The 13,656-nt window shown below is 45.7% G+C and overlaps 1 protein-coding gene across 1 annotated transcript; it reads right to left on the bottom strand.

Annotated features, from left to right (window-relative positions):
- Window positions 1–3,190: 3,190 nt before the first annotated feature.
- Window positions 3,191–13,619, bottom strand: CAPZA1 (capping actin protein of muscle Z-line subunit alpha 1). Its single transcript, XM_063356591.1, has 10 exons — window positions 13,470–13,619; window positions 9,316–9,379; window positions 9,002–9,053; window positions 8,091–8,154; window positions 7,043–7,249; window positions 6,548–6,627; window positions 6,042–6,120; window positions 5,473–5,544; window positions 4,786–4,848; window positions 3,191–4,209 (listed from the first exon to the last, which is right to left on the bottom strand). The coding sequence occupies exons 1-10, from the start codon at window positions 13,506–13,508 to the stop codon at window positions 4,069–4,071; spliced, it is 861 nt and encodes a 286-aa protein (XP_063212661.1). The 5' UTR covers window positions 13,509–13,619; the 3' UTR covers window positions 3,191–4,068.
- Window positions 13,620–13,656: the final 37 nt, after the last annotated feature.

Raw genomic sequence — 13,656 nt, 5'->3', positions numbered from 1 at the left:
GGGAAACGAAAGCGAAAGGGGCCGTGCGCCCTGCGGGCCCGCCCGCGCGGGGCTGGGGGGGGGACGGGGCGCGGCTCCTGGCGCCGCCTCTGGCCCCGCAGCCCGGGGTCCCCGCAGCGTCGGCCGGTGGGAGCAACGCCTGGCCCCGCGTCCCGCAGAGGGTCCCGGCTGCGGCATGCCCGGGGTGGGGGGAATCGCCCCGGCTGCGAGCGGAGGGGTTGGGGCGGGGGCTGGCCCAGCCCGGCACCCCGAGGGGTGCACACCCCTTCCCCCCCCGTCCCCCCCAGGGCTCCCCCAGGAGGGATGGACGCGTCCCCCCCATCGGGTGATGGTTGCAGGGCCGGGGAGGGGGGCGAGCTGTCCGGTGTCGGGGGTCTGGGCTGGGTGGTGTCCCCCAGGCCCCCAGCCCTGGCACTGCTTGTCCCCGTGGGGGGGAGCGGGGGCTGCGGGCTCGCAGCCGTGCTGCTGCCGGGCCGGAGAGGAGCCCAGGTGCGCTGCATCGCTGCACCCACTGCTGAGGGGATGAGCTCCGGGAGCTCTATAAAGAGGGCGGCAGCAGCAGCGAGAGCTGGTTCTTGGGTTTGTCTCTGTCTTTGGTTTCCTGCGCTTTCACCCTCCCGGGGTGGTGATCCCTGACCTGCTCCTGTAAAACAGCTCCAGACCCTGCGGCAGCTCCCGGTGCTGCTTTTGCCTTGTCTGTGGCCCGGGGACGTTGGGGTAAGTCTGCTGGTTTCCCCACCTGAGCTCAGGTGGCTTTTCCCCATGGCTGGAGGTGGCTGATAGACTGTGGTGGTGTAGGGCCCTGGGCAGGTTGTGTGAGGGCTCTGAGGCTTGAAAAATGGGAGTGTTGCCTTTGGAGAAGTTGTGTCTAAGTTGTTCTATCATGTATTGCGTGTAAAGCTGGAGCTTTAAGCTTTGATCTTGCAAACAGGTAGGAAAGTGCTTTTCTTAGTGGGCAGCTGGGTACCCTGGCTGCTGCCTGGGTGGGCAGGACCCGTCCCGCGGCGCTGGGCTGTGCTGGCTTTGCCTTTGCCAAGCTGCTCCGGCTGCTCGCTGTAATTCTTCTGGGGTCAGGCTTCCAGTTCTGCACGCTTTCAGGGAGCTGGCCCAGGATACACGTTTTTCTGGAGCTGGTCTCCACTGAAGCCTCTGGTCTCCAGCAGACAATAGGCGATGGCTTTAGGGATTTGAATGCCTCTGGGCATGTGTCACCGCTGGGCTGGCACTTGCTTAGTGCCCCGTGAGGAGGTGGGAAGGGGCTGGGGCTGGGGTAGCCCAGCCAGCTGCAGAGAGGGCTGGCGGGGGAGAAGGGTGAGGAGGCAGGCAGGGAACAAGTCGGCCTGAAGGATGATTAGCTAAAGATTTGGAGAAGGACAAAGAGATAGAAACGGTTTTAAGGCTGGAACAAGCACAGTGAGGTACTTGCAGCTAGCCTGGAGTGGGGAAAGACTAGCCTTGAGGCAGATAAAAGCCCTTTGTGCGCACAGCCTTATCTTGGCCCTGCTTGAGGCTCACATTCTTGGAATTGCTGCAGCCCTTGTCGGGATGGGACCACGGCCACAGACCACAGCACTTTAGGTGTTCATCCACATACACTTTCATCTCCCGTGGGCGCTGCGGGCGGGGAGGAACCCGTTCTACAAACGGCGGTTGGCAGCGGCACCGTCCTTGAGCAGCCCTGGGCAGCGCAGCCGGCAAATCGCCCCGCGGCCCGTCCAGCTCTGCCCCGCGCAGACGCCCAGCGCCCGGGGCTTCCCCAGCCTCTACCCGGGCAGAGGAGGTGAGGTGGGTGCTACAGCAAGGCGCAGGCCGTGAGCGCAGTAACCCCTCTGCTGTTTTCCCTGGGGTGAAGCGCTGCTTTAGAGCTGTGTGGCTGCTGTTCTTTTAATTGGGAAGTCCTTAGAGCTCCCGTTCCCTGCCCCACACACCGGGGTGGGAGCATCACCCGCGGGTCGGCAGGCGATGCCGTCCCTGCTCTGGGGCTGGGACCTGCAGATGGGCCTCCTTGGGGGCTAGCAGAAGCCAGACCGTGAAAGCACAGACACCAATGGTGTTAACACAGACTGGTGTATTTCCACTGGACTGTTTGGTACACAGGATGCCTGTGGGATGGACGGTCAGTCTCCACAGCAAATACAAATAGATTTTATTTAGACAAAACTTCCCACAGAGGACAGACACGCTTATTTTGTGGTGTTACTGTGCAACACCTGTTATAGATGGTGGCCCAATAATTGACAGGAACCCGTCCAATTAATCAAATTAGTTTATTAAGCAAGCGGCAGCAAGCAAAACAGCGCTGGGCGGCTGGGGAGTCTTTGCTCCGCCAACGGCGCACCCCCCTTCCCGAAAGTAGTTGATTATATACCCTTCTGGTTCCCGTATATGTGTCAATCCTGGTATATTCCGTGTCTGAGCGACGTGTTTCTACGGGGTCGGTCTTGTCCCGCCTCCTGGTGGTCGTGAGGCTGAAGGCTCCTCATCTTTATCGGTGTCCTTTGGGTGACTCTTTTCAGCTTATCGCACAACTTAGCTCTTCCCTTTGAAGTGTTAAAACACACCAGATGCCTGCGATTTAGGCCTTGAGGTGTCAAAGCGCCCCAGACAGCACCAGATGCCTGTGATTTAGGCCTTGAGGTGTCAAAGCACACCAGATAGCACGCTGGATGCCTGTGATTTAGGTATTGAGGTGTCAAAGCGCACCAGATAGCACACCGGATGCCTGTGATTTAAGTATGTGAAGGGTCAAAACATTGAATTTTTCACCAGCCTTTAAGAAAGCCTGATTTGATTAACAAACATGATTTTATTTATTACACACCTGAAGTGCGGTGCACAGGCAGTCCCATCCCTGTTTTCCCAACCCCTTTGTATGTTTAAAAGTAGGAAGACACAAGCCAGTTTGAAAACCAGAACCTGCAAGAAGGCCCAGAGAGAACCAGGCGCGAACAAAGCAAAGGGAGCTCATCACAGGGAGTCGTCCCGCAGTGAATCCGTGCCCTGACCAAGAAAGGGACACACGCGCCCCTCCCGCCTCCCCTTAAGAGACACTTGTAGGACTGCTACTTCTGATCCTACAGAAACAACAAGTAACACAGAGCAAGGATTTAGAGAGCAACAAAAAGATTAATTCCCAAATCCCCTTTAAGTATGACAAGAAACCGGCCACAATGGAGACAAAATGGAAAGATATTTTTCTCTCACTTTGGTGCAAGTTTATTTATTTTGTACACAATCCATCCATACACCTGTGATACAAATTCCATGAACCTGCCACAAAGCATTAAAGCACAACATACCTATTATTCTGCAGACACTTGCATTTTCAATCACCATCCAGCCTACGTGGATCAGCAGTGATTCAACACAGGAACTTGTAGTTCTGCAAAAATGCAGATGTCTGATAACCGTACATACATGAGCGGGGGAAAGAGCAAAAATGTTCACTTTTTGGGAACATGGCTCAAATCTTCAGATTAAAAAAAAAAAAATTATGTCCCTGAAAGAGCTGGCTGTGTGGAGATTTCTGTAAAGAATCTTGTAAACTCACTTCATATAGTAAAATCTAAACCTGCAGCCTTTTTGCTTTGTGGAGGTCAGTAACAAGGATACACGAGGACTTGCTGTCTTTCGCAGTTATTACACCTTGCAGCATAGCGCCCGGAGCTGTTGGCAGATCTGACAGACTTACTGGAGTACCTGGAGTGCTGTAGAGGGGTGAAGGGAATGCTCTGCACCCTCAGCTCTATTTATTATAGGGCTTTTCCAGCTAGGAAGTTTTCCAACCAGTACAATCAGTGATTGAAAACAGCTATACTTCTGAACCATGAACATGGCTTAATTAAAACGACCGATCAGTAAATGCAGTCACAATAGGAAGTTTATGCGGCAGGAAACACAAAACACAAAGACAACGCTATTTGTTCCACAGTTCTCTTTGAGGCTAGAAAACCTGTTAACTTTGAAAGCCCTAGAAAAATGCTGCACTGGTTTAGAAACCATCTACTTGGCAGAGGACCACATTTGTTTTTTGCACACAAACATTTCATAAATCTCCTTATTTCTGCATTAAGCATTCTGCATTTCTTTTCCAATCTTGTAGCTGAGGATTTTGTTCCAGTCGATCTTGGTGCGGGTGACGGGCAGCTGCCGGCGCAAGGCTTTGAAAGTGGTGTCCGACATGGTCTGGTAGTTCTCGCTGATCGCTGTCTGCAATGGCAGGGAGCTTCGGTTACGGCAGTAATAAGACACTCTGGAAAGTGCGAGGTGGCGTTAAAGCCACAAAACCCCTTCTCCAAGGCAAAGGCACACTAGTAACTAATTTAATAACGCGGTCACCAGTGTGTGTGTGCAAGTAAAGGGGCTTCTATTAAAATCCCCTGTGAATGTAGCAGCGTCTCCTTAAGCGTTTCACTGACACAGCGGTGCCCAGTCTCCTTGCACGGGCTGGGACAGCGTCAAAAGCTGTCACACACGTTTCCTCTTCAGGATTTTTAACTGTCACAGAGGAAAACGTTTAGACTCACCCACTCCCCTTCCGTGCTTGTACCAGGCATCATTTGTAACCCTTTAAAATAACTATACAGTAAACCCGATTATTAATTACACATAGCTTTACAACTATATTCTTTAAGCAAATACTACTGCCCTTTTCGAAGTAATTCTTACGGTCAATACTAGACTCAGCCAGAAACAGAATTAGAGGCCAATTTTCCATGTTTCCATTCACTGTAAATGGAGACTGCTATGATTCCACCGTATTTATTTAACAACCACTAATCTTACCTGGTACTCGTTTTCTGCATTTTCTATTATCTTAATAAATTCCTTAGCCGTCTGGACATCGCTCTGCAAAGGGGAAAAAGAAATGTTTATATGTTTAAGAGCAACTTACAAAAGTTATACAATAGATTTCTTCTCAAATGGTAGGCTGAGTACAGATGCAGTGGACAACAGCAGCTTCTGCCTCATGCCTGTAGCTGGGTTCCTTTCTAGGGATGTCTCGGCGAGGGTCAGGACAGAGGAACGTCCTGGCTAGGGCTTGTGCTCCGAACCAAAACAGGGCTGCACCCTAGTGAGCAGAAGGCAAGTAGAGCTTCGTGGTGTAGGTTAGGGATTTGGCGACTGTTGCTCCCTCTACTGTACTGCAGGACTTGTTTTCCCTTGGTACACCGCTCTTACTGCCCATTGCCCGTGCACATAGGTAGAAAAGCACATTCTGCCCTCTAAAACTGAAACTCCTGAGATAAGCTTTCCAATAGAGACTGTACTTTCTAATACGGTCTCGCTTTAAGCAATTGAGAATCTGGGTTTCCCACGTGACTCTAAACACTGTAACTACCGCTGACGAGTCGCCCTAAAATCACACTACTCTAAAGTCAAGAGAACGCAGTCATGGAAGTGTACGCTTCATGAGACGTTTAAGGAATAAAATAGTTGCTTTATCATAAAAAGATCTTTTAGCATACTTACTGAAACCTGTACAGAGTCCTGGATATCTTTATGACTAACCAGTTGAACATTGCCATCTTCATAATAATGCACCTGAACAAAGAGACAAATTGCAGGTTATCATTAACACTCATTTCATAATCCCTAGAGCCCCCAAATGCTATCAGAATGGCACAACAGCATCGTTGTGCCAGTCTTCTCTGCTTACGTGGAGACTAAAAGCAGGATGGATTTTCTAAAAGGTTTCATTCTTTGTCAAGACTGTTCAAGATTATGTTAATGCAGTAAACGCCTAGAGTTGAAATAAGAGCAATTATAAAAGAATTCATGAAATAGGTTTTAGCCCTATAAAGTGAAGCAGACGTGGAGGCAAATAGGGTAATGCTAGATAATAAGCCACAGGCCAGACTGTAGACTATGCCTGAAACACTAGTTTTAGCAATGAGTTTCTTGAATTGTATAGTTTAATAGCATCTTGACTTGAGAAGAACATCTCGGCTGTATTTCAGCATCTCATTCTGAGTTGAATGCATTAGTGTAAGAGAAGCAGAATGCAGCTTCTCCTGTTATTGCCAGAAAAAGTAACTCACCTGGATTTTGAGCACTGCAGCCACTTGAGCTGTTGGTGGTGTGATGGTAAACTTCCATTCTGATCTCCAGCGACCGTTCCTAAAAACAATCAAAGCTTGAAAACTGTATTTCCAAAAAGCTCTAACAACAAAAAGAACCAAATTAACAAAAGGAGGTTGTTTCTGCTTTTGTCTTATGACCAATATTACAGTCCTTTACGTGGCATTGAATCCAATTTCGGGAGCGCAGCTGAATACAACGCAGTTTCAGTACAGGCTAGCTGCAGTGGACTTGTATTCTGGCACGTGTAAGGGAGTATCTAACTCCACTAACGCCCTCCTCTCTGGATAGGTCACTGAGCCACACACCCAGGGGGGTGCAAGGAAAAGAGACTACAGAATGAGAAGCAGAGCTTCTGGGGAAGCCCAAGACTGCTTGCCCTTCAGACTGTGTCAGAAGACATAGAGCATGGGTTGGTTTGAGGACTAGTAAAGGAAGAAAATAGACTATGTTGAAATGGTCTTACCAGAAGTTTTTGGGCTGGAACTGGTGGCTCTCAATACAGGCAATAATTGTCTGCTGCCCATCTATAGATTTACCATAAACCTGTATTTAGAAAAAGAGTTAAAAAGGCCCAGAACTGAGGAAAGCCATTCTAAATTTCTGTTCTTGGCAGCATTGTGGAGGCTTGCTATTGTGGTATCTCACTGGGACACGTACCACTAATTATGTTGTCCAACACCTCCACTTGCACAAATGTGCAAATAATGCCTCTTTTTTATTAACGGCAGGTGTTAAGGTGCTTGACAGTCAGGACTATGAAGAAAAAAAACCTCTAAGACATCTTTACCCCTGTGTGCATGCCAAGCTATTTCCCCCCTCTTTGGAACGTGTGATTCCAAAGTTAGCAGAACTGCTAGTGAGGATGGAGAACTCCAACAGCACTGCCCAGCACCAAGTCGGCTCACGGGACTGACTGACATGGAGCAACGAACTGTAGTGAAACAATTGGATACTCAACAGTACAGAAGCCATTGGGGTAATGATCTTTCACATAAGCTCTCAATGCACTGTCGCAGGCATCTCTCCATTGTTTTAAAGCTGATTCTGTGTCCTCAGGCTGGGGGTCACTCGCTTCTTTCCTTAAATGATCAAACTTAAAAGAAAGTTTGTTTCTCGGGTCTAAAAATCTGCCATTGCCCAGATCACCATGTTCCGTGATTAAGACCTGCAAAAGAAGTTGAAACGAAGATACACTTATGCTGCTGTAAATGTGTCGTTTTGCGTTTTCCCTGACTAATTGAAGAGATATCAATGTTTCAATAGATTCTTTCATTGAGCTATAATATCCATAAATAAACAAGGATTGTCAGTAATCATTTCAACCACGAGTAGATGTAGCGAGGCCAAGTACTATAACTTTCCCTTGTCAAAGCTATTTCTATGGACAGCCCTCTTCAAACTGCCTGCCTCCCATGAACATATGTGGGACACCAGGGACGCGAGGTCAGTGCTCGGCTCAGAACAGACAGTCAGGCCAGCTCTCCATCTGCTGTAGGACTTGCTGCTTGTTCTCAAAAAAATTATTCTTTTGCTGGCATAGACTGGATTGGTACAATCAATGACACAATATGTTTTCAGAGTAACTGGGAACGGATTAAAAATGCAGAAAATAAAAAAAATCACCTATTAAGAGTCTACTACCAGTTGTCAGCAAGAACTGTAAGCTGGCAGCAATATAAGGAGTTGCAAGTGAGCTTTAAATACACAGTAATCTTTACTCATTCATACTCTAAGAAGAACTCCAGTTACTACAGCATGGAGGAGCTTTACTCAAGGAACAACGAATTAGAGTTACTAGGCAGTATCAGACAATACTTTAAGAGAACATTTCACCTATGCTACTTCTATAAGAATGCAAGTTTGGTGATATAATGGTGTATGGGGAAAGGAGGAGCGGTGATAACTTCTGAGTAGAACAAAACTAGTCAAGATCTCAAAGAAAACATATTTATTGTTTTTGCACAGTGTAGTAATACAAACCTCAAGTGTAACAAGTTTTCTCTTACCTGATCATCATACCCTTCTATCTTCACCGGAGTGAACTGGTCCATGTTATACTGTGCAAATGCACTGTTAAGAATTAAAATAACATGAACTTTAGATGTATGTGCATATTTATTTTGACTCAAGAATAAGTACATGGTGTGATTTACATTACAGAAAATTTCAACTCAATTTGGCAAATAATACACATGAGCAGTCTTAAAGGATTTTTCAATACCTTTTACTGATGATAGCTATAAAAACCCAGGTCTAACGCCAGGTTTATTTAGTGATGATTAGGAAAGTAGAGAGTTCAAAAGTAGAACAGCAGGCAGCCTGGGGGAATATGAGCAAGCCAAGGCAAAACAGGAACACCACAGCCACAATTTAGACAGCAGCAAGGTAAACAAATTAGCAGACTAATATTTACAACAATTTTCTTATGTGAAGACCTGCTGAGTGACATGTCACCTAGCTTGAAGTAAAACCTTAATATCAAAAAGCTTGTATGCATAACCTTTAAGCACCTTCTAATGAGTCAATGCAAGTAAAGGAGATATTTCGAAAGCTTTTTTTTTTTGAGGGCAGTCCTTTTTCTAAACTTCGGCTAAGGATTACTCAGTATTTCAGGCCTCCCTTGCTTTACACATCATGCTTCAACAAGATCAGACATTCCTGCTGCTGCAGAGTTAAACCTTCTGTCAGAGTGCCTTCCTGTCAGTTTTATATGGCCTCTACAGCACAAATTCCAATTTAGGGCTTTTAAAAAGAATAATCCATGCCTTTTGTTATGTATTTTGTTAGGGAGATTAGGAATTGCAGAAGATTGCTCTCAATACAACAAATGTTTTTCTTTGTTGCAGAATTATGGGTGTAAGAAAACACACGCATCTCTGATGGTAATCTGACATGTGTTTGAAATACTCGTACTTACTGTGCTGCTCCTTCCCTGAGAAGATTGTCATTGTTGAGCAATAACCGGACATCTGGAGAAGAGAGAGTTCAGGTAGGTTACTGGGTGTTTTTGATCAAATGTTTCTCTTTATGCATTTCAATTTCAAGTGTACAAATGCAAACATTAAAATGATTAAATCACTTCATTAAGCACATGTAGTCACAGAATGACAGCACGCTTTTCCCTCACCACTTCTTAACCTTACAAGCAGTATATCATGGCACAGCCTTAGACTCTTATAATAGATGAAATGTGAAGAAAACACCACCTATCATTTTTCCTTATTTACTTACCATTGAATACTTCATTAAATTCTCCAGGGGGTGCATGAGTGATGAATTTTGCAGCTATACGCACCTACAATAAAGGAGAAAAGTCATTAAACTAAAGACAGAAGATAATTTACTGAGTTCATACACACTGCGACTGACGCTGAAGCAATTCACCAACAAAATCAACTCAGTCAGTGATGGGAAGTGCCAGATTTAGGGAGAAATCTAGACGTGCATTGTCAAAATGGAAACAGTCAGTCTCTAAGACCAGATTTTTTTCAATGTAACCGAGCAGAGGAATTCCAAATGCTCTCAGGAAGAAATGCAAACTTCACAGGGTGCCTGCAAAAATGGGAACTGTTCAACCTGCACAGTACTAACCTGTTTAAAGAATAGGAATGCTGGCTAGCCACTCTTCTTGGGGACATTCCTAAACAATGTTTTTTTCCTGATCCTTGCTAGTAAGCAGAAACCTAAATGCCAAGGTATAGAGGGAGTAAGAAAACACTGCAGTAAAAGAAACACTAACTAGGTGGTAACCTACAGCACAACCACACAGCTAAGGTGTGTCTGACACGCAGCGCGATTCCTGTGATGCAACTTGTTTGCTGCTGATGACTGGCTGAAGGAGACGCCGCTCCCTCACAGCAAACAGCGTCTGAAGGATGAAAGGTTGATCCCTCTAGAAATGGAGCAGTAAATCAATTACGTCAACATCCGTGGGACTGCTTCCGGAGTTAATTAAGCCTCGTGGACTTGGAAAAGCCACTGATGTGCTCAGAGTGATGAAAGTGGTAGGGAGAAGTAAAAAGCTGGGAACTGACAGAAATGGGGGAGGTTATGGAAAGTGCCAAAATGAACTCGAGAGGTCAGATGGAGCCTCCAAATGAAACCATCCATATTTCAGCAGGTGATTTTTCATTTTTTATTTTCTTGATCGTCTTCTGATGCTGCCCTGGTCACTTCTAATGCTGAGCAGCAGGCACACCACCTGTGCCATTCTGGGGCACGTCACTCCTCGTATCTTGAAGTACTGTATTATTGGAAACTGCACTGTAGTCCAGACACGAACTGTCACAGTAGTGGAAGAATTAAGGCATGTGGAACTGTGAGTGAAACAAAAAATAACTGAAAGGCCAACTGTAAGGAAAATACCTGATTATCTGCAAGCTTTGAAGCTGGAAAAGGAAAAACCCATTCTCTTCTAAACAGTAACAACACTGCACTGTGTTCTGAAATGCAACATACATGTCTTGCATTGTTAGAATTTAGGTGGTCGAGGTATTGATTCTGTTGAAACTAGTAAGACTTTATGGTTTTCATAATCAAATCCTTTATGGTTTTTACAGGACCACAGGGAATAGAATCATCTTGGAAGACTTGAAAGAGGAAATGTCACAAAATTAAACCTCTCCCTTAGAATAATAAAAATGTCACAGTTCTTCCAATAAGCACAGCTAACAAAGCTGTGCAATAAGCCTTTCTTGCTCAACTAGACATTTATTGAAGACGACTGCAGAACAGTGCTCATTACAACTCTGATTACTTTTTCTACTTTTCATTTTGAACAGTAAAACAAAGGAACGTGCATACAGCCAACTACTTCAGCTGAATTATTGCCAGAGCTGGAAATAACTTGCTTCTCTCAACAGCCTTGCCTGTTTTAATTAGAAATTATTGTTTGTATTGTTTGTCACATAATGATTTAAAGCAAGCCATGAAAGGAAATAAACACCTTCCCAAACAAAGGGTATATTCCTTATTCCAACAGTATCAAGTAACAACTCTGCCTTAACTGCATTGAGCTTCAGATAAAAATAGATCATTTTCCAAATTAGCATCTATTTCAAAGAATATATATACATTCTTTATGCTTTAAGTAATTATACAACATAACTGAAAAACTAAAAAGTTGGTCACTCATGTAGTTGACACACTACAGAATGTCAAACTGTTTTCTCCTAATTTTCTGCTTTTAGATGAGGCTGGTATGTACAGCAATGCTAAACACATAGCTCTTCCCGTTTAAAAATGTTCACTGTAATTAGGACACATTGCTGCTATAATCTTGTCAATTTTGCTACAAGAAACTTGGCTGGTGATGAAGATAACCTAGCAGTAATTAAGAGGGACACTGCTGCTTTATATCCTCTGTGGACTTTGCCAACAGCCAGCCCTACGTGGCTGAAAGACTTCTGAAATGACAGCATGTGCTTTTCCAAGAAAGCACAAATGTAAGCGCTAGTACAGGCACATCAGACCATGCGAAAGCGCTTACAAATATGGACCATTTCATGCCGTGATGCCTTTCAGTGGGAGGACTGTACTAGAACATATCCTGCAAATTAACTGAACAGATGAACAGATTCCCTTTTGTAAGGTGCTTCAACATATGAGAAAATAAGGCCCCTAAAAAGCCATAAAATGTAGTATCTAATAAATTTATGCAACAATGTTGTGTCTGCAGAATTGTACTGTACATGAAACCCTCATAAAAGGGATGACTGTTTTAATAGGTTGACTTTTAGATTAACAGATTCTCATAAACAGATCCTTGTGAAAAAAACAAATATTACTGGAGAGATTTTTACAGTCTTCCACTTGGAAGGATGAACGAAATTAAGTCAACACAGAATGGACTCTGCATTTCAATCAAGCGTTATCACAAAACCAGCAATAAATAAAGCAAACACTGCAAGTGAAAAGTGCTCACTTCTGGAGCAATAGAACACAAAGCATTTAAGTCAAACTACTGAAATCAGGAGTGGAGCGCAGGAAACAGGCTGCGGAGTGATTCTAAATGTCAAGCATTTGAACCGCTGTTTTAGAGTTGACTTGTTTCAAAGTGGTGTCGGCCCAGCGGCAGGATGTTCATTTGCAGAAGCACAAAAATAAGACTTTCTGCAACCTGCTCTACTTCCTGGCCATCGCTGCCATTTCAGGTAGCTCGCAGCACGCCAGCAAAACCAACTTCCCCTTTCTCAAATGGGGAAAGCAGCTGAGAGGGAAGCTGCTCCGCCATTACTTTAAGCTGTCAAAACAGCAGCAGAATGAACTGAAGCAGACAACAGGGTAGACCTTACACCAAAATGAATCCCTGAGCTTACCTAAAATATGCCTATAGAGGATAAAACCGTGAGGCTTGGGGGGAGGTGGAATGAATTAATTTTGTTGCTCTATTGATTTGTTTCTTTGCTTTATTTTAAAGCACTGGTAAACTCAGACTTAAAATGAAACATATGCATAAAAGTTCTAGGCCTATTCTGAATTCTGTCCTGGAGTACTCGTTTCAAACGATGCTCATGTGATCTAAAATATTAACTAAAGGATGAATTGCACCTTTAAAGCTGCATCTGCTTGTTTCACAATGAATGTCACTGTAATGAGGCTGAAATTGTCAGTTTAAGAGACAAATGAAAGCAGGAAACAAATTCTAGGATCCTTGAAGATCTATGAGCCTTAATGCCCCACTCCCTAACATTCAAGAACAAAGCAAAAAGCTACGTGTCGTATTTTTATGATGTAAGGAGGAGTAGCGGTGGATTTTTAAACTACCATTTGTAGGTAACTAGTGATTATTAACTACCTGTTAATTTGTTACATGAAACTCAGTGCTGCTTGTAAGACTGTCATTTTTTCCACATTCCTACACAAAAGGAACAATCTGTTCATTTTGCCATTTCCTAAAATAAATATTGCTCTATTTGCTCCTACTTAGTCCCTCCACTCAGTGTAATTTGTAGGATCCACATCAAAGTTACTGTCAGCGGCTGCGGCAAGCAGATAACGTGGAAACATGCTCTGAAGGAGTTTTGGAACCGAGCAGGTTTCACGGCACCTTGTAAAGCCGCCGCTAACTTTGCTGTCCTGGGAAAAGAAAGCCGAAAAATATATTTCCATGCAGAATATATATTTTCATGCACCAAGACGCGCCAAGGCGCCTCAGCGGCACCCAGGCAGTCAGGAAATGGAAATGCAAAGCGCTGCCCTGATAAATAACCGCTGATCCCGGCCGGCCTCTCACCCGGGCAGCGGCGGCCCGGCCGGCCTCGGGGCCCGCCCGCCCGGAGGCAGCGGGAGACCGGCCCGCCGGCACCGGGCGAGCCTCCCCGCAGGCTGCCCTCCCGCGGGGGCGGCGATGCCGGCCCAGCGCGGCAGAGCGGCCCCCTCCCTACCTTCTCTTCATCCGACACCCGGTCCTCGAAGTCGGCCATTTTGGCAGCTCTGGGCCCGGCCCAGCCCCGCGCGGAGGATGCCGGGAGCGGCGACGGGGCGGTGCCGCCGGGCTGCGCCGGAAGCGCGGCCAGCGCCTTGTTGGTTGTGGGCAGACGCCGTGCGGCGGCCATCGTGGGAGCGGGCGGG

This window comes from Chroicocephalus ridibundus, chromosome 20 (genome assembly GCF_963924245.1).
Source record: "Chroicocephalus ridibundus chromosome 20, bChrRid1.1, whole genome shotgun sequence".
In the NCBI taxonomy this organism is placed as follows: Eukaryota; Metazoa; Chordata; class Aves; order Charadriiformes; family Laridae; genus Chroicocephalus; species Chroicocephalus ridibundus.
The sequence above is the reverse complement of the archived record's forward strand: the minus strand, read 5'-3'. Positions and strand labels throughout refer to the sequence as shown.